We start from the raw sequence: 20998 nt of genomic DNA, 5'->3' as shown, positions 1-20998 counted from the left end.
GGCGGGGGCATTACCGACTCTGGTAATGCCCTGGGGCCTTCGGTAATGCCCTCGCTTCGCTCGGTCCTATAACTATGGCCCCAGGGCATTACCAGAGTCGGTAATGCCCCCACCGCGAGGGGCATATTGCTTAATAATAGCCTTTCGAGATGTAATAAGGCTTTGGGGATGGCCCCATTATACCTGCAGGAATTTCAAAACTCTTTTTGGAGGGACCACTTTTTGCATCTTAGTTAAATCTATTGAAAACCGGTAAAATAAGGACTGTACGCTAAATTGCGGGAAAGGTTAGCAATTTTTGTGAGATCTGTAATAATGTAGAGGTTCTGCAAACTAGACCACATCTGTTTATACATTGCCCTGGCTTGGCTAACACTTTAAGGTGGTGTTGGTAAATTTCACTGTCTTGCTAGTGTGAGAAGTTTGATATTTGTGATCTGCAGTTAAAATTTTACATTTCTTGTAATGATTGACATATGTCTACTCCACTCCTTTTTATTGAATGGAACTGAATCGAACAGATTATCATGCCTTTTAGAAGTAAATGTATTAACTACTGTTTCTTTGTGTGTATTGGTCTTTGGTGTAAGGTTGATTAAATTAACCAATTTACAAATAAATAAAAATAATATGCAATTTTTAAATAATCTCTCATTACTTTATCAATTCACGTAGTTCTCTAAAGATATTGTGGGATTTTCTCTACTCTTTAGATGTGTCCGTCTTAACAGTTGTCGAACCTTTGGATCCGGGTTAATGGGCTTTGAGTAACCTTGGAAAGTAGCTAATTATAGTTCAGTTCTTTCCAGCCTGGTCTCTTTTGTACATTATTTATCTTGTATGTTTCTGTCTTTCAGTTCACAAAGTTTTTTTTCTCGGTTATATTCTACTCTTCCCTTGCAGAATAATGGTATATTTTTCCCTCTTCCCAGGGTAGTGATCCCCAAGTACTATTGGCTTCTTTCTCCGGGTCGTCTGTGATCTTCTGAGATTCTCTTTCTCACATTAATACAATTCAAGTTCATTAGCTTTGGTTTCAAATGTTCGTCACTAATACTGGGATGAGTATCTCTGATTACATAGCTAGTCCCTTTAGGCCTCCAGTCTTCCCATTCTCCCTGTTAACTTCACTGTTCCCGGGAACATCTCTGCGGCCCATATTGGCTTTAGACCTGCTCTATGGTTCCTATGCACAGTCTGTTTGGTTTCGCTGCCGTCCTCTTCTTGCCGTTCTTGCTTCTTCACAGGGTCTGTGTACTTCCACATGAACCGTACCATTTGCTGCGGTTTGTGCTTGGTGTTGTCGGCGTAGTTGGATGGGTAGCCTACCATTTACAAACTCCATTCATAGCTGGCCTGTTCATCGTAGTCTGTGTCTTTTGCTCTTCCTCCGTCAGGTGTTGGGCGTCCAGGGGGCCTCCCCTGTCTGCATTCTCTCTCGCCTTCGTTCATCGTGTAATCCTTCAACGTACTTGTCTCAGTTAATTGGAGGTCCTCGTTTAAAGGGGCAATTTCCTTTTGTTCCTTATGATGGTTTAAGTTAGTTTTCTCTTCAGTCAAGTCTCTGGACTTTAATCCATTTGGAAAATTAGAAAGTGCTGTGTTTGCCATCATGTGAAATGGTTAAGGAAGTTCCTCACAGGAACTGAAGTCCTTTTCCCCTAGAGTCTCTCCCGGTGAGGTCCCACTTGCCTCTACTTCTAGGCAGGGTATTGCAGAGCAGGCTCATCCTCTATGGCCTCACAATGTAGCGGGGGGAATCTCCTTTGGGGAGAAGGGCCGAATCCCTCGATTAGCCATAATACACTTTCACTTTTTACGAACTGGAAACTATATTCAGCATGTAGCTCCCTGTACATTCATCTATTGAAAGTTACCCTATTATCCTGTGTTCTTATCTTGCCTCTGAAGGGCTGGCCTTGATCACACGTCCAATGCTTCCAATAGGTGAGCAAAGGAAAAGCTGGCCTGCTTGCCTAGATTTTAGGCTCCTAACCCTAAGATCTGGAGAGTACTCTTCTTGTTTATAAGAATAATGTGCAAAGAGGACTCCTGTCATGCCAGTTACATAACATTTGCATGTCTCTGATGCCCATGCCATGTGCTACATCTTGGAAAGTGCGTGGTAGTTTTCCTCTCTGGGTTGTAAATCCTATACAATGTCTGACCATAACTATGGATCCATCATTGTAATGTCTTTCTTACATATTACGCAGTAGTAACGGCACATTCATCATGGCAATCTACACCACATAACTTGTCGAAACTAATTCCAAACGCACGTTTACTTAAAGGTTTGCAAGTAAGCATAGTATACAGGCAGTGATGTATCGCTAAATAAACATTCCGAGCAGATGGGGGGGGGGGGGTTCATTGTACTTATTCGCACTACTTGTTGAAACACGGCCAGTGTTTAGTCTATGTCTTTGTTCTTATACATTTTGGGGTTATCTTTGAAAGCTGATGTCCTTTCTGTGTGACCTAGTCACTACACTTTGCTAATTTGTACAAAACTAAATAAACCTTAGTCTGTATGACACGCAAGATTTTCACAATCCACAAATGCTGCCCCTCTTGGCTTTGTCAAAAAGTGCTAAGAATGCAGCCCTGGAGCCTGAATCGGTATTGTTTTTGCAGCTTGGATTGAAGCTTCCCGTGGGTAATTTAAAATGTCTTGGGCAAACAACAGCTTCATTCATGTGAAAGGAGGCGCTGGGCGGCTTGAAAACGTGTGCTTATCAAGGGAATGTTCTAAGCAGAACCGCTATCGCAGGGAGGGCCCTGAGGGACGCTACAATGTGACTGAGGCAGGGACGCTTGGCGTTCTCTGTTCTTATCCGCATAGCATGATATGAATAGGACTCGTTTCTGACTGATTTTTTTGTCAGGAGCCTGTATCTGGAATTCTATGTATGCAGCCCGCATGTTTACCTCGGCAGCGTTTCCCCGTTTTAGCCCATGCCAAGCAAACCTCAAGATAAAACCAGTAAAGCACAGCACACCCATTAAGCTAGGCTTGTATTGATGGCGAAAAGCTTTTGCTTGCATGCGAAGATTGACAGAATTACTCTTGTGTATGGTAGTTATTTACAAAGAAAAATGTTTTTTTTAAGTGATGTGTGTTTGTGAAAGATGGGAGCTTGCGTCTTGTTCATAGGTGTCGAGATACGTAATCGTTCTAAATGGGCTGGGTTTATGGAACTGCCAATTGCCGAAAATCAGCCAGATTTTCAAAATGGACAACAGGTATGCAAGTAATCTCTCAGACATTAATTATATGTAGCTTTTTTTACAACGTAATAATTCTGAAAACCTGACGGGATTTTTCAGTTGGTTAATTCTTGACCTAGACATTAATTCTTATGAGGACGATTGTTTTCAGAGCTAGCTGCAGGGTTTTGAGTATTTGGACAAGGACTGTGCTTGAGACTAACTCGAGTCTGTTGTGTTGCAGTGGGCAGACGAACACGGGAAGAGTTCATGGGTTGGAGGTCCTTGCTTGTCGAGCTGTTTTTCTAAATATGCAATTGCCTTCTTGGTTTTACACAATTTCGCAATAATGAAACTATTCCAGATACAGACCACCCCCTATCTGCACAGTTTGATTGCTTTCCCGTTCAGAGATCAAACATCAGGCAATACACGCTTTCCCGGCAGTGGAACACACCTAGAAGAAGTGCACCTGGTGCACAGAAAATGCATCTGGTATATTCCTTCATCATCTCAGTTTAATACATTGATAAAGGTCATGGGCAGCAGAGCGCTAAAGCTAAAAATAAAAAAGGTAGCTGCGGAAAGGCACATTTTCATTTTGAAAGGCTTAGTTTTTAGGTTCGGTAATGCCAAGCGAAGCTCAGAATTGTGAAGTCTAAAAGTGGATGCTTGTAGTTGCAAATGTGCAGTCTGCCTTAAAATGTTTTCGTTGTGGGGTGGGTTACATGTAATGTTTTGAAATGATTTTTCTTTTTGTTCTTTGCAAATGTTTTTCTTTTTAGTTTTCCTCTCCCTAAAAGGTCATTGGGGCCAATGGAAGGCCACATCCGACTGAAGCAATTTCCCTGATCGTTGCTTTGTTGCTTTGAAATGTTGGTCAATGGGGGGGTGGGGGGGGGGTAACTTGTAAAGCAAGCCTGGGCAGCGAGCACGCGTTTCTCTACAGTGTCCAATGTTTTTATAGTCTTAATACAAGGCTTCTTTATCAGTTCTCGCAGCCTGTGCCGTTTTGATGGATTTTCTTTTTGTTGCTTCTTAAACACATTTTGGTGCACAGTGATGTTTGGCAAGAGAGGTTTTTGTGCCACAAGGAAGTTGATCTGTTTGTCATAGTAACGTGCGAAAGAAGAAACCACATCTTTGCAATGTCACACTGTTATCTCCCTTCCTTTCAGTTCTCAAGAAACGACTCGTCAAGCTGGTTGTCAACTTTCTCTTCTATTTTCGAACAGATGAGGAGGAGGTAAGAACTTATTTCTATCCAGCAATATTCAGAACGTTTGTTAATTGGCTGGATCACACGGATCAACTGCCGGTCTCTTCATTAATCGGAAAAGAGAAGGGAGGTGGGTTCTAGAGTTCAAAAACTCCTGTGCTGGGCTCTATGTAGAGTTTTGATGATTTCCAATTTTTTTCTTCCTTGCAGGATCACAGGTTGGAAGAGGTAAACCCAATGCCTGTTATGGAAAAGGTTGCAGAAAAGTCCTGGTTAGTTTGCAATTAAAGTAATCTCATCTCTAACTTTTCATGTTAACTCGCGTACACCATGTCACTTATCACTATGTTTCACTTTTTGCCACCTTTCCGTTCACTGATCACATGGCTAATCAAAACTGTGAACACCCTGACTGAAATTGTTTGTACTATATAAATCTATAAACCCCTCCAGGGTTGAAACATGTGTCGGCTGACCACCTCCTACAGACAATGTGTCTACAGTATGACCAATAAAATCACACTTTAAAAAACACAGCAACATGGTTTTCTAAAAGGGTCAAATAAGTCTACTTTAATTGCAGGGTAACCAGGACTTTTCTGCAACCTCTTCATTAATAGCTATTGAGTCCAAGGGTGAGTGAGAGGAGGTGGGGGTTGCTTCACTGGTTGGATTAGAGGAGACACTATGGGATTGGTACAAAACATACTAGCCGAGGTAGTATGTTATTACTCACCCACAATATGTTATGCAATAGCGCTTGTTTGGGGCTACCCTCACCAGCTGGAGTGTTTGACCTGCATATAACCCTCAACCATGACGATGAGCCGCTTCATCAACTACAGGTGCAGTGTTTGAACAGTGCATAATCCACAAACCTTGGGTGAGGATTCAGGTCCCAACTACCCCTCAATGTTTGAGCATTGCATCATCTACAGCCCTGAGCGGGACCATTCAAGCCTTTCTCGCAGCAGTCACAGCCTGGGTAAACTAGGGGATTCTTTCCCAACTTTGCTAATTATATTTCAACTGCATCTGGCAGAGCCATGAGAAGCTTGGCCTCTCCTACCTCCGCTGAATCTGTGTCTAATCCAATGCTTTGGGAGAGAGTTATCTCACCTGTGATGGTTAATGGGAAACGTAAGCTTCAAGTTCACAGCAACGGATATTCCACAGCCCTTTGAGGAATTCACATGGCACCTCTTGCGTCACAGTAAGCATCACTGCGTACATAACCCCAGCGTGGGGACCTGGTACTCGGGGTTGTGAAAGCAGTGAGCTTCTAAGTTTGTCACATAATTAAATTAGCAACACTTGCAAACAAGTGTGAGTGGGTAATCTGGGGTGCTATAAGACTCGCTAGAGGCTCTCTACTGTGATAACTGCCTGCAAGTATATTCCACCCACCATAGATGTTTGTTTTGTTTGTTTTATTCGTATTTATATAGCACACAACAGCCCGGGGACATCGTGGCGCTTGTTACAGTACAAAGCTTAGTTACATGGTCATTAGCAATATATATACATGTTGCAATATAGTTACAAATATCATTAGCAGTATATATACCGGTTACAATATAGTTATATTACATTTGTGTTATATTGCAATATACATGGCAGAAGTGGAGGAGGCAGTCCTCCACTTGCTAGTTGAGGAGAGTGGCCTTGAGGTTGTTGCGGAAGACCGAGATGGAAGTTTCAGCTCTAAGGGTGGCAGGGAGTGAGTTCCAGAGTTTTGGTGCAATATAGGAGAAGCCTAGACCTCCCGCTGTGGCTCTCTTTATGCATGGTATGTGTAGCTGGTTGGTGTACTGAGCTCTGGTGGGGCGAGTGGATGTGGTCCTTGATATTGCTTCAGATAGGTATGCTGGAGCGGTTTTGTTGATGCATCTGTGTGATGGTGAGGATTTTCAGAGTAATACGGTCTTTGACCTGGAGCCACCAGGCTTCACTTCTGGTGTGGGATATATGGTCTCTTCTAGGGATGCTCATGGCGGCTCTGAGGGCATTGTTTTGTGTGGTTTGCAGTCTGTGAATGTTTTTGGCGGAGGTGCCAGCTAGGAGGGTGTTGCAATAATCGAGTTTGGCTCCTATAGTTGCTCTAGCTGTGGCCAAGCGGTTGGGGGTGGATAAGTAGGGTTTAATGGCATTGATGAGTTTGGTGCTGCACGCTGATGCAGAGGCTATGGCGCTGACTTGTTTGTTCATCTTTATATTTGCATCAATGTGAACCTAGAGTCTTGACAGAGGATGATACGGAGATGGTTGAGTTGTCTATGTTGAAGTTGTTGTATTGGGGGTTTAGTTTCGATAATGTTTGTCTGGCCTAGGATGAGAATTTCAGTCTTCTCCCCGTTAAGACAGAGGCCATTGATTGCCATCCAAGCTTGGATAGTGGCATAGATGTTGTGAAGGGCCGTGGCGGCTTGGTGATAGAGTCCAGATAGGGGTAAAAGTACTTGAGTGTCGTCTGCATAGTTTGTATATGCAACACCCATGGAATCAAGTAGGTCGAAGAGGGGTTTTGTGAAGAGGTTATAGAGGGTGGGGGCTGTACAAGATCCTTAGGGGACATCGCAGTTTATAGTGGTAGGATCTGCGTTAGCTGTGTCAGAGTAGACTTTCATGGCTCTTCCTTCAAGGAGGGAAGTGATCCAGGATGCTGCTTGATAAGAGAAATGGGCTGCATGGGTGAGGTCGGTGGTGAGTGTTTGGTGATCTACCAGGTCAAAGCCAGCTGAAAGATCAAGAAGGAGGAGCAAGGCAGGTTTGCCTTTGTCCATGATCTGTGAGATTTGATTTTTTTAGGTCTAATAAGGCGGATTCTGTTCCATGCCCGACACAGAAGCCAGATTGTCTTTTGCCTAGTATGGAGTTAGCTTCTATGTATGATTGGATCTGGATGTGAGCTGCTTTGTCCTGGATTTTTAGGAGGAACGGGAATGTCGTTATCGGTCTGTAGTTGTTGGGTTGCGCTGGGTCAAATGTGGCCTTTTTTAGAAGTGGCCGCACCCAGTCTTCCTTGAGATTGTTTGGGACAGTTACTGCTTGGAAAGATGCATTAATAAAGGCAGTAATCGGGGGTCCTAGGTCATTGGCGCATTCCTTGATGATTTTGGGAGGGCACATGTCTGCTTTGCAGAGGGATGGTTTGAGGTTTTTGATGAGATTAAGGACCTCAGGTTCAGTGACGTTTCTGAAGGAGAATTGAGCGCGATTGAGATTACTACGCTTGTCTTGTGTAGAGCGGTTGGTTTTTTGGTTTGGGAGGGCTTTGCAGTGGTTTTGGGTTTTGATCTGGAGGAGTTTTATTTTGTTGATCATGGCGGACTGAATGCTGGCACACCAAGCTTTGTCTTTAGTTCTCCCGTCAGCGGTAGCCGAAGGAGTGACTAATTCATTAAAGATTGCAAATAGTTCTTTTGCTTGGGTGTTGGCCTTTGAGATCCTATCATTGAAGGAGTGGGATTTTGCTGCTAAAATGGCTTTTTTTATATTGGAGGGCTATTTGTGTGAAGAGGCTCTTATTTAGATCACTCGGATCCGTTTGCCAGTTTTTTAGCGACTGGCACTTTTGAGCTCGGAGGGTTTGGAGTTCTTCCGAGAACCAAGAGTTGCAGTGAAATTATTTTTTTTCCTTCTTGCTTTCAAGTGGTGCTATAGAGTTTATGGTATTGGTGAGAGTATCATTGAAGATAGCTGATAGTATATTTGGGTCCTGAGAGAAAGGTGGTGCTAGGCAGGGGCTTTTAAGGTGGGGATGCAAGTTGTCTGCATTGAGTTTTTTAGAACTACTTATTGTGGCAGGCGGTGCGTGGGTGAGAGTCTTAGGTTTAGGGTTGGTGGGGATGAGGAATTTGATGCATTTGTGGTCCGTCCATGGAAGGGCGGTGTTTGAGGTAATGTTGGATGCACAGTTGTGATCCATGACCCAGTCAAGGGTGTGGCCTTTGGAGTGAGTGGGGGTGAGGACTCTTTGGGAGAAACCTAAGTCTGTGAGTTCTTTAGCTAGGGTTGCCGCGGATTTATCCTTGGGATCATTGTATCCTAAATTTAAGTCTCCTAATAGAAGGATTTTGGAGGACTTTGTAATGTTGTTGCTGAGTCGATGGGAGAGGTGCTCTTGGAAGTCAGCTGAGAGTCCGGGAGGTCTGTAGGATGTGGATGTTGATTAGATTATTGGGGGAGAGCGTAAGCTTGGCTGATAGGATATCCGCATTACCACCCCATGTACTATGGTCTGCTAATCTGATGGATAGCGAGTCTTTGTGGATAAGGGTGACTCCCCCTCCAATCTTATCACATCTATCTTGCCCTAAGGATGGTGTAGCCTGTGGATAGGGCTAGTGGGATGGCTGGGCAGGAGGTATCATTGAGCCAGGATTTGGTGATGCAAAGTAAGTCCAGATTAAGTGTGGATAGTAGATCATTTATCTCGAGGGCATGTGCAGGTAGGGAGCGTACATTCAGTAGTGCACATTTAAGAGGTGGGTGTTGTGTGCCTTTGATGTTTTTGTTTGTAATAGTATGGGGTGAAGTGTGCTTGTTGTGGTAGTGAGCGGCTTAGTACGAAGTAGTCTAGAGGCATGTTGGGGTGGTGGGGGGAGAGGGGCAGTGCCTATGCTCATCTTAGTATGGGGTAGTGGTGCAGTGCGGGTGCCTAATCTGGAGGTTCTAGTCGTGATGGGTGTGGGTGAGCAGAGTAAATACCTAGGAAGTGATCGATTTCTGAGATTGCGGAGTCTGGTGGCTAGGCTGGGTGGCCGAGACTGTGTGATGTTGTAGTCTGGTGCTGCGGCATGTGAATGTAGTGCTGGGTGAGGTGTGCTGGGAATATGTGGGGAGGCGTAGAGGCCATTATAGTGAGGGCTATAAGGATGGCTGTTGGGCTGGCTAAGCGGAGTGTGGCAGGGAGAGTGCGGGAGAGTGAAACTATGCTATGATTGGGAGGTGCACTCTTGGGGGGGGGAGGGGAGGAGTGTGTGTGTGTGTGTGTGTGTGTGTGTGTGTGTGTGCGTGCCTGCCTGCCTGCCGCTGGTATGTGACAGAAATGGCAGGGGGATCGTGCGACTAGTGCTAGATAGTTCAGAGGAAGGTCACAAGTGGGTCACAATTCAACAAAATACAATGCCTAAATTCGATTTTCTAAGTGGGGCAGGCAGAGGCTAAATGGTGGCAGGGCATAATAGGTAGCAGTTGGCTGCACAAGAGGATACAGTACAAGCGGATAAGCAATACTGGTAAATGCGCTAAATAGTATAGTGAGATATTATATATCAACAATAGACCAGGTGATAGCAAGCAATTGTCCAAAGTCAGTGAAAAGTAGAGGCACCTACGGGGTGTACCGCATGAAGGGATTAGGTGGAAAGGTTAGGTTCTGGGGAGGTGTGGGCAAGCTGCAGGGTCAGGGCAAGCTTACCAGAAAATGAGCAGAGTCCTTGGCCCAGGCGCCAGGTGCCTCTGGACAGGAAAAGTTCCTTGTGATGAGGATCCTTTGGATGAGGGGGCCGGCATTTGCCTGCCGGCACCTGATTGGCCTTCTGTAGTTGCAGTTGGCCAATGGGGGCTCTCCTGGATGTCACGTGGTTGCCTTCTTGGCAAGGAGGTCAGCGGCCATGTTGAAGCAGGGACACCTCATGTGTTCCAATGGAGGCACCTAAAAAACGCTCGAAATGCGCTTTTTAGTTCGTTTTTTCAATAAAAATAGAATTTACACTGCTCATGTGTAATTATGGGGCTAGGAGGAGCACTTTTCAGTGGGTAGGATTTTCAAGCCCAGGGGGCTAAAAATAGGCAGGGAGCCTACCTTAGGGTGGATGCACTCTGCTGCAGGGCTAGCCCACTGCTCCTGCAGTGTTGAGGGCTCCTGCACATCGGAGGTCCTATGAAATAATGCTGGTACAGGCTCCAGACAGGAAAAGTTCCTGATGTGTGATCTCTGTGGTTCTTCATCATACAAGTATGCAAGAACATGGAGAGAGACTGCTAGGTATTGTGTGTTCACTTACTGGTATAAAACCATTCACAAATTGTAATTCAAAATGCAAAACAGCGTCAAATAGTAATGTGTAAAAAATCCCTCAAGGGACAGATGCATTTTGAGTTAACCTTTTATATGAGGTGTGGATGGTTTTATACCAGCAAATGAGCAGACAGTCCCTTGGAGTCTCTCTCCCGGGTCTTGCAGACTAGCTTTTACACCGGCTGTGCCACGTTGTGTTAACTGTGATGCCCCTTTATCTTTTGAACTAACACGTAATCTGGATATATATATACACAGGTGGTGCCCACTTTAACTGTATTTTCCATCATGCCATGCACACTTCTCTCTTCGTTTAAGGAACTCTCTGAGTGCATGACCTGTCTTGGTGTGAGAGTTGAGTCTCTGAAAGTGTCTGTTAGGGAAACTAGTAGCAAAGGATATGCCCACTGTGTGTGTTAATCTGAAAGACAGCTGTCCTACAGTGTGAATGTTGGATGGACAGGTGCTTGTCTGTGCACAGCTGCTCTGCAGTGCTAATGTTAGTTGCATGGCTTCCAAACGTTATGACTGTTTTGTGGACAGCTGCCACACGGCGTGACTGAGTTTGATAGCGACTCCTTAGTGCGAATGAAAATGCTAGATTGATCGCTCATGACTGTGAATGTTAGCATGCTGCGCAGCGAAAAGAGGAGATGAATTTCGCAAGGGACACAACCTAGGTTGCAGTAACCTCCAAAATCACTTCCTACTGAACTTATCTGTTGTTAATCGGGTCTGGGAGTCTTCATGTGAAGACTTTCATCAGAAGAAGCGAGGAACTGGCTTTTGAGGTGAAATGTTTCAGGAAAGGTTCTTTTTCTCTTCCAGCCCATTGGCGCATTACTGCTGGAACACTGCAGGACCATCCGGGAGGAGGACAACAGCTTTTCCCTCCGTGAGTTTTGACACCTCTCTTTAGCTTTCACTGAGTAGTGTACAGGTTTTATAGATATCTGCAGAATGGTATTAGTACTCTGTTGTAGTGTAATTCTGCAGATTCTTTTTCTGCAGTTGTGCTAAAAATTGATATAAAACACAGCGCCCAATGGAGACATTTGAGAACTCAGTTTGGCTGGCTATTCCTCTAGCATCCTTCGCATTGCCACATTCTCTATCCAGGCATACCATTTATTCAGCAGCAACCCAAACGCTCATATACAAAAATGTTATTCAATAACAAAATTATAAAAACTATTCGATCTATAGTCCACCTCAAATTACATGTTTTTAAAAACATGGTATTCCCCCCCCCACCCCCAAACTCAATACTTTGATCAAAGATTGTTGTGTAGGGTCAGTAAAGTGTATCTACGTTCTATTCTAATTGAATACATTTTTTTGGGACTATGTGCTGTATACCTCATGGATAGCCGGTCCAGTGAAACCTAGTCACCTAAATCCTCTACACCGGCAAAGCCTAGTTGGCACATGCAGAGTCAGCAAAATCAATGATTGGCTTTGTGTTTCCCGTCTCAGACTTACATTTACTTAATAATGCACTGTTTTATTTATTTTATTTGATCATTTGTATGGGGCCTATACAGCCAAATGTGTTTCTAAGCGCCACAAAGCAGGGGTATGGGGATAGAGGAAAAACAATAACAAGCCTACTAGACCTTGTGTCGTTCAGATCGTGCAAGTGCAGAATAGGAAGAGCAAGGGGACGATGCTGGTCAGGGAGGAGGGATGGATGAGGAGGAAGTGCAGGGAGGGAGGGGACCCCAGGGACTGGGCATGTGCTAAAGGGGAACAAGAGGGCAAGTGCCCGTGGAACAGGGGTGAGTTAATTAGTGCAAGGACGGGGTGGGCCAGACTCAGTAGGCTTGTCAGGAAAGGGTGCCCAAGGGCAGGTGCTGGTTATAAGGGTGCTGGGGGAGACTGGTCAAGGAGGGCATGGCCCCTGTAAGACTCAAAAGGGAACAGTCGCAGTGGCGGGGGGGGGCAATTTTCAAGGGAGTGGGAGAGGGAAGGAGGAGGAGAAGACGAAGGTCTTGAGGAGCTTCCGGAACTTAAGGAGATCCGGCTCAAGTCTGAGAGGGGCTGGCAGGCTGTTCCAGAGGGAGGCTTCTGCTGAAGAAAGAGATCAACCCCCCCCCCCATCCCCACTCTCTGCTTGGAGAAACGTCTGGTCTGCAGAGAGTTGGAGCTAGATGACCAAATTACTCTAGCAGGTAGCTATTTAGGAAGAGAAAGTTGAATGTAGCAAGGTTTCAGGCCCCGGAAAGCTTTGTGGGTGAGGCAGAGGGTCTTGAATTTTATCCTTGCAGCCACCGGGAGCCAGTGGAGAGATTTTAGGGCTGGAGAGATGCAGTCTCTGGCCTTGAGGCCAAGGATAACGTCTTGCAGTCCTCTTCTGGATTAGCTTCTGGGGGAAGGTGAGGAAAGGGAGAATGCCTCTTTGGAGGTGAAGCTGGAAGTGGGCCTTCTTGGCAAAGTCAGCGATATGAGGTGAGAAGGAGAGAGAGGTGTTGAATATGAAACCCAGGAGTTTTGCCTCCTTCGAGGGGGCAGCATAGGGGGCCAAAGGAGGGCAGTAGGAGAGTAGGAGGGTAGGAGGGAAGGAGGGAACAGGAGTCACAATGAGAAGGATCTCAGTGTTACTGGCATTAAGGCAGAGATCATTAGCAGCACACCATTCCTAAATGGCAGTCAGTCAGGAATGAGGAAGGAAGGAGAGGAGGTAGAGGAGGAAAGCTCTTAAAGGAGAGCAGTGTGTCATCAGCAGAACACTGGAAATGAGAGAAGGTGAAGAGTAAGTGGGACATTGGGGCAAGGTAGATGTTGAAAAGCAAGGGTGAAAGGATGGAGCCCTGAGGGACATTGTAAGTAGAGGGTGAGGTGGAGGAGAGGAAGTGGCCCAGATGAACCTGGGAGGGTCAATCAGAAAGGAAAGAGGTCAACCAAGCCAGTGAGAATGGCATGGTTGACAGTGTCGAAGGCAGAGGACTGATCAAAGAAGATGAGAATGGAAGGAGAGTTGGAGTCTAGGTGTGAGAGCAAGTCTTCACAGGTGTTCAGGAGAGCAGTTTCCGTGCCTCTGCTGGTCATGGAGACAGCCAACCGATTCAGTGTGATGGATTAGTTGGGAGATGACCAACTTCTACAAGAGTTTGCCCAAGAAACCTGGTGGTGGAGCTAGGGTAGTAGTTAGCAAGGCAGGAAGGGTCCGCAGATGGCTTTTTCAGGTGGGGGGTGCACAAGGGAGTGCGTGAGGGGTAGTGGTACGGAGCAAGTGGCAAGGGAGTGGTTGCAGAACCCGGCCAAGGAGGATGCGAGGTAGGCAATGTTGTCCTTGATAGTTCTGGAGGAACATGGGAGCACCTGTTTGGAGGATACTTTCATAGAGCAGACTGTCTTGGTGACCTTCTCTGGTGCTATGGGTGAGTAGGCAGAGAGTAGGGGGTGGGAGGAGGAAGGGGTTCCTAGGTGAGGGAGGCAGGGTAGAGGAGAGGGAGGACAGGATGTCCTGAGTTTTAGATATGAAATGGGAGGCCAAAGCCATGCAGAGGGCCTGGGAAGTAAGAGAAGTGGAGACTGCAGTAGGATTGTCAAGTTCCTTACATATTTTGAAAAGTTCAGCTGTGTTGTTGGTGGCCCCAGAGATGCCGGCTTGGATAGGGGCCCGCTTCTTGGAACAGATGGAGAATCTGTATTTCCTTTGGAGCAGGTGACGGGCCAGTTTGCCAGAGGATGTACTAGAAGCCACCCTCTTCCGTTCCGTAACTCTGCACCGCTTTTCCGTGAGGCAAGGTCGGAATCATAATAATTATTGCACTTGAAAGCAAGCTTCATGCAAATCCTCATAGCAGGGGCCAAAGTGTCAAGGGTATTGGAGATGGAGATGGAGAGGGAAAGGTTCACAAGGACTGTGTTGGTGGGAGAATCAATAGCAGCTGTAGGAGGGGGAATGAAAGAGGCAGCAAAAGCAGTTAATGACACTTGTTTCATTGGTCGAATGGCGAAGGAGGGGACTGGCAGTGCAGGAAGAGGCTTAGCCGGAGAGCCTAAGAGCCCCAGAGGAGAGGAGAGGAGAGCATGGTCAGACCAGGAGAGGTGTAGTGAGAGGGTTAGAGAAAGGGATGTTCTTTGACATGAGCGCATCCAGGGTGTGCCCTGCTTAGTGGGTTGGACCGGAGGGAAGAATGGTGAGGGAAAGAGTCGCAGAGGTTGCGAAAAGTAAGGTGGCAACATCAGGAGAGTCGAGATGAATATTGAAGTCCCGGAGGAGGAGAATCTTTGAGCCAGCAGTCAGGAGAGCAGAGGTGAGGTGGGCCCACTCCGAAAGGAAGTAGTAGACTGGCCCAGGGGGCCTGTAGATGGTGGCGAGAGGGTATGAGAGACGCAAAGCTTGCAGACAATGCATTCAAAGGAGGAGTAGGTTTGAGTGGGTATGATGGAAGCAAGGACCCATTCAGGGGAAGATAAGGGCCACTCCACCACCAGACCCGTTAGGCCTGGGCTTGCAGAGGATCTTGTAGCCCTCGGGAAGGAGAGTGTCAAAAGCAGTGACAGAGCTGGCATTGAACTACGTCTCAGTGAGGGCGAGGACCTCCAGGCCAACGTCTTCAAGGAGTTGACAGATATCAGAGGAGTGTTTAACAGCAGAACGAGGATTGGTTAGTGAAGCAGGTTGCCTCCTTTAAAGTTCTTCCAAGGAGGGGTACAGGTATGAGGTGCACATGTCGGTAAGAGGCCAGAGGGGAGGCAGGCATAGTTCAGAGTGGAGGCAGACAGAGGAGTGGCAGGAGAAGGGAGGACGTTAATGAGAAACAGAAGAGATCTGTCAAGAAGGGGGAGATTGGGCTGAGAGCTCTGGGCCATGATAGTGCCATTCTGGTAGACATTAATGATGCACCGGGAAGATGGGAAGTGTGCCAAGAGCACTTCCCATCTTGTTTCACCATTATTGATTGAAGAAGAGAAAGGGGCGAGGACTGAGACCATATGGGGAGTCCATAGGTCTGAAGAGGGAATGACAAAGAGAATGTCAGTAAAAGTCTGCTTGGAGGAAGCGTTAACATAGGTGTTGGCAATGGGCGGCAGACCGGGGTTAGAGACCAGCAGACCCTTTTTAAACCTTTTCCTTCCAGGCTTCGACAGAGAGTGAGGATAGGTAATAGAGTAGCAATTAGAATAGATGGGGGAGATGGAGAGAACCATAGGGGGAGGGGGCAGAAGGATACCCAGGGGAGAAAGAGACTGAGAACTGCACAGTGCACGAAAATACTCATCAGGCATCCTAGCAGCAAAACAGGCAAGATGACTCGGGTCCTTTAAACAAGCATTTAAACAAGGGCAGCAAACACCCCCAGATGTGTATTCCGATATACAGTAAAAATGATATTTCATCAGGGGCAGCAGAATTCCAAACTGCCCAAGTAAACTGCATTTCCAGGACTAATGCTGAAGCTCTTCATTTCTATTCTTGACAAAGGAGGTGAAAGCCAATGCCTATGACATTTTATTGTTTCTTTTCGGTCTAGGACTCTTCCACTCAAATAGCTTTGACACAGCTTGAGGTTGCAGAAAAAAAGCAAGCAAAATAGAGTTGTACAGCGATCCGTGTGTCAATTTATAGCCAGGGGTGGGAAGCTGCTGCATGATGCAGAAAGGTCAGGATGCAACTTGTGGTAACAGGATGTCAATAAGGAGCAGAGGCCAGTGAGAATGGATCGTGGAAGCAGCAAGGCAGAGATCATAAAAGGAGTATGGCCAGTCAGATGAAGGACCGTGGAGGAGTGAGGCAGCAAGGTTAAGCATGAAAGGTAGCCCCTAGTGAACAGGTTGGGGCACAAGAAGGGCCAAGGTAGCAATACCAGCAAGGACAAGGAGGGGGGGAGGCAGTTTCTGAGCTCCTGAATGTGGTGCAACAAACTTGTCAGGGCGCAGGAGGAGTGCTGAATGTGGTGCAACAAACTTGTCAGGGCGCAGGAGGAGTGCTCTACAATGCTGTTAAACTGAACAGTGCTGGGGGCTGTGCCGTGCTAGGAGCGGGTTAATAGAGGAGTCGCTGAGTAGAAAGAGAGGGCCCCAACAGGGCCCGGACAGGGCAGAAATCGCCCTTTAAGTTGGCCCTTTGAAGGGGACAGCATCACCTGCCAGCTCCCTGGCCAATGGCAGGGATAAAGGGGACACAGACCAATCGGGCGTCCCTTCAGTACAAATGTGGATGGTGGCTCACCTCCTTACACTGCAGTGGCCATGATGGAAGAAGCCCGCCGCCTCAAGTAGAAAGCAACTGTGTGTTTCGGCCTCTTAAATTGGAGTCGGCTCTTTATACAGACTGCCCATTTGTTTTTCTTTAGGCCTTCATCAAGAGACAGACATTTTTTTTATCCCCATATATTTTCTATAATGTTATCTCTTGGAATGTTTGTGTAAATGGTGTCTCTTGGCATGGTTGTGTAGACCCTTCTTGTTTCATTTAACAGCACCTGCAATCAATGCATGCATCTGTCAGTCAATAACTCAAACTTGCATAACATGCTTCTGTACAACGGAAAACGAGGGCTTGCAAACTTACTTGGGAACTCTTCATTTATGCCCCTTATTCTTGCATCGAATACTGTTTCTAGTTTTTTCAGAATTGTTCCACTTCAACATTGCATACAACACAATGTGAATATTTACAAAGAAGCACATGTGCACCTCAGCACCAGACAATTAGTTCAGTGGCACTGACTCGTTTCAATTTAAAGCTCTTTTTACTCAAATGTTTTACCTTAAGATCGCTAATCTTTTCAGTGTCCATCTTCCCATCTTGATATGTCCAATCAGCATTGCATAAATGCTGTCTTTGAATGGCACACCCTACAGAAAAAAACATGGAAGAGAAGAAAGTATGATATCTCTTCTCTTCCGCTCGTTTTATGTACAAGTTTTGATTTCAACTGGTGGCCCTGTGTTCTCTCTCACCTTGCGCATGCCGTGCACCGGAAAATCTTAAAAAAAAAAAAAATACATTTTTCAATAAAAACGGAAGCCATGCTGCAGTTATTCCGGACATTAGTACATTTAACTTTCTTTGGCTATACACCGGGTATCTGAGCCAAAACCAAGAGGGTTGTAGAGCTCTTGTTCACCCTCGTAGAGAAGGCCTTCCTAATCGCGCATGGAATAGATCTACTCAGCCTGCCTTCATAAACATGGCCCCAAAATGTTGTGAACTGGTGAGGTGCTCGAGTCAAACCCCCAATTTAAATTGTGCGAAACATTGTTGTACTGAAAACACGCACTGTATTCTGTCATCCTTTTGAAATATCATGTTGACGGTTGTAGGTTGATAAACTGTTTTTATAAATAAAAATGTACTCCACAGAAATCGTGTTTTTATAAATGTGTGATTAAGTAGGTCTCTAGTTAAAGAAAATCAGACTGAAAAGTAGTTAACTGTTGTGATTCACACAGAACACTAGCCAGGGCTTAAGCCATTGGACACACCACTATTTGTAAACAATAAGGCCATCTTGATTAATGGTGGGATGAGAGGTAGGCATACGTCAGATGAAAGATGGGAAGCTCGCAAGCGATGTTGTGCTGGGAAAACCAGCACATCTTTAATTTCTACATCAAGGAACTATATAAACCTCTACAAATTGCATGAGCCTGTCACATAAACTTGGCATGTAAGTAATTGCATACCTATTGTATGCTGATAATTTAGTCATATGTGACCAAAACCCGATGGGGCTCGAAAGACAACTGCAGGCCCTATTGCATTTTGCAGTAGATGACATGCTCACTATAAACATAACATAATCCAACATATTGAGATTGATGCCAAATACAACTTCATTCAAGTGGAAAATAGGAGATCAAAACTTTGAAATAATCCATGAATATAAATATCTGGGTATAAACATGAATGACAATAGATCAGACCAACCGTATAAAAATGATCTAAAATCTAATAATGTGTTCACAGGCAAAACTAGTCCACAAAAATTAGAAAAATGTTTTTATCTCCCGATAATAAAATGTTATAAACAAAAAGTAATACCCACCATAACATATGGCGTGCATGCAGAGTTCCCAGAAAACCACCCAGACAGGGACTACTTGGAAGGTGCGTTTTGGAAGAATATTCTACCAATACCTGGAAGCTTCCCTATCCAAATAGTTTGTTACGAGTTAGGACTGCAGTCAATGAAAGCTATTGTAGCGTGGAACACAATAATGCTTTACAATAAATATATGAATAAGGCAACATTTTGTGATTCCCTTGTCCCAATGTTATCCACGCTTGTAGAATCACCTCTCCCTCCACTGGCCTCTTGGAAGCAATATTGTGTAGTAAGTACAATCACAGCAGATATCGATCAGATGCTTTTTAATAATAATCCATCCCGAGCCAAACAAAAATGTTGTTTGGCTGATTGGAATGTGACATGGATGGAATGTAATCAATATAAGGCTTTTACTAGTGGCCATTTTTATCTTTAAAAAACTAAATCGGATTCCAGAATATATGGTTATGTTTCCTGAGCAAAGCTACCGGACAGGTCTTATGCGCCTACGTTTTGACTTCTGGCCAACAAATGCATTATTGGCTATAAGATTACGTGATAAAACTAAAGCCACTTGCCGATTTTGCAAACTGACAAACCACCCAAAAACATTACAACATCTTCTGGTAGAATGTATCCATTTGAAAATGTTGAGACAGGAACATTTTCACACATTTATTCAAGACTACCACCTCTTGACGCTGCAGCAAATGTGGATAAGGATTTTTAATGCTAACCATATGTCTCTAAATTTAACCACAATGAGATTCCTGATGAAATTGGAGATTTAATAATGGGTTATAGGAGAGTTGAAATGTTTGTCCTAGTATGCTACAATCATGCTCTCCTGACAACCCAAAATGTTAATGAGTATATTCTGTGAATGTAATGGAAAAATGCATGATATGATTTTAATTTCTTAGCGTTATGATTTTAATGAGAAACTGTTTATATTTGTAAGTTGCACGATCAACTAAAACAAATGCATAATAAAAAAAACAGCACATCACCCAGGGGCCGAAATGCGTAATCCTAACTCCAGTGTCCTGGGTATTTTAGTTGATGGCATGTATTTCTTAATACCGTTTTATAAAGTGTAGGCCATGCCACAAACATGTCTTGGCAGCACTATATAGTGGAGGATTACACATGTTCCAGAAAAAGAAAGCAATTCAATTATACAGCACTACACTGCTTTATGGTTATTTTTCTTTCTATACAAATCTGCATGCATACCTACATACAAGACCATGGTAAAAAAAAAAAAAGTATGAAAGTGTAGAATAAATATATATTACTGGAGATCTCAACTGGAGGTGCTGCTTTGCTGAAAGCTACAGCAAGATCTAGGCTTCATCGATCAAATCTTGTGTAACCATTGGGGTCAGTGGGGTAATGCAATGTGGACGCTAACATCATTCAAGAGAGTTTGGGAGAGAAGGGGACAAGGAATGGGAATGCAAGCCAATAAGCTAAGGTTTGTATAGCACACAGATTGATCACAATATGCTTGTAAGCACTTCGAAATGTGTGGTAAAGATATAGTGGACTGGGAGCAACGATAACAGTGGTAGTGTAATATAGCAGTCATAGCACAAATGGAGTGTATTCCTGATACTCTTTAGGTAGAAGTTAAGATGAAGACATACAAAGCATCCAGTAATGCCAAGTTATCAGCCTGACACAAAGCTGTAAATGGGGAAGGAGGCAGGGAGAAGGATCGGGAAGCTGGAAGGTTTAGGACTGGGTCAGGGGAGCGAGTTGCTAGTTTGTATAATCGGTACACGCGAGGGGGAGAGAGATTCTAGTTCGAATAGGCTGTGCAAGTGGCTGGCACAATTTTTCAGGAGAAATTTCTTCAAATTTCTCTTGACTCTAGGGTAGTTGGGTTCGAGTCTGACATCTTTTTAAGATGGTGTTTCTACAGGTGGGGGCAATGGAGGTGAAGGTCCTATCTCCTATTTATTGCACCTGTCTGAATTAGTTTGTTCCCATTGGCTGATTTGAGTGCACTTGATGCTCAATGGGGGTTCAAGAGGGGGATTGAATACTTGAGACTTTTGGGTTTGATACTTTTGGCTACTAAACACATTGCTTTGAGGTTGATTTTTATCATCAACAGTGTCTTATGTGGGCTTTGACTCGAGACATGTAGCAAATTTTTGTATGAACTGGAATTGGTTGATTGTGGGATGTTTTAACCCACTAATCCAAGCCCTGCAACATCACTGTGCGTTGCTGGCAGCAGAAACATAATGGCCGCTGGAAAGCATGCTGCTCTCCAGAAATCGCCAGAAAGTGCGCAGTGAAAACCTGAAAAATAGGCCACCATCTACTTTTGCCTTTGTCAGTGGTAACACAGGAAACCACTGCCAAAACCCATCACTTGGCTGCTCACAGAGCAAAATCATTGCAAAAGAGACAAAGCTGTCTTCAAAAATCCGTTTTTATTTGGTGTCAAATTTGCACAAATCATGGCTCACAAACCACCCAAAAAGATTCAACCTCCTTGTTGGGTGGTCAACATCATTCTCCCGC

At 44.9% G+C, this 20998-nt stretch overlaps 1 protein-coding gene across 2 annotated transcripts in view; it reads left to right on the top strand.

The window, feature by feature from the left end:
- The window catches only part of PLEKHJ1 (pleckstrin homology domain containing J1), a 382313-nt gene that overhangs the window by 211514 nt on the left and 149801 nt on the right, over nt 1-20998 (top strand). For both annotated transcript variants that reach the window (XM_069649517.1, XM_069649516.1), the window contains exons 2-3: nt 4389-4456; nt 11283-11349. In XM_069649517.1, the coding sequence (XP_069505618.1) occupies nt 4389-4456; nt 11283-11349 (135 nt within the window). The remainder of the gene's footprint in view (nt 1-4388; nt 4457-11282; nt 11350-20998) is intronic.

The sequence above is a fragment of the Ambystoma mexicanum genome, chromosome 1p, assembly GCF_040938575.1.
Source record: "Ambystoma mexicanum isolate Mex_15411 chromosome 1p, UKY_AmexF1_1, whole genome shotgun sequence".
Classification (NCBI taxonomy): domain Eukaryota; kingdom Metazoa; phylum Chordata; class Amphibia; order Caudata; family Ambystomatidae; genus Ambystoma; species Ambystoma mexicanum.
This window is presented reverse-complemented; position numbering and strand designations above follow the sequence as displayed.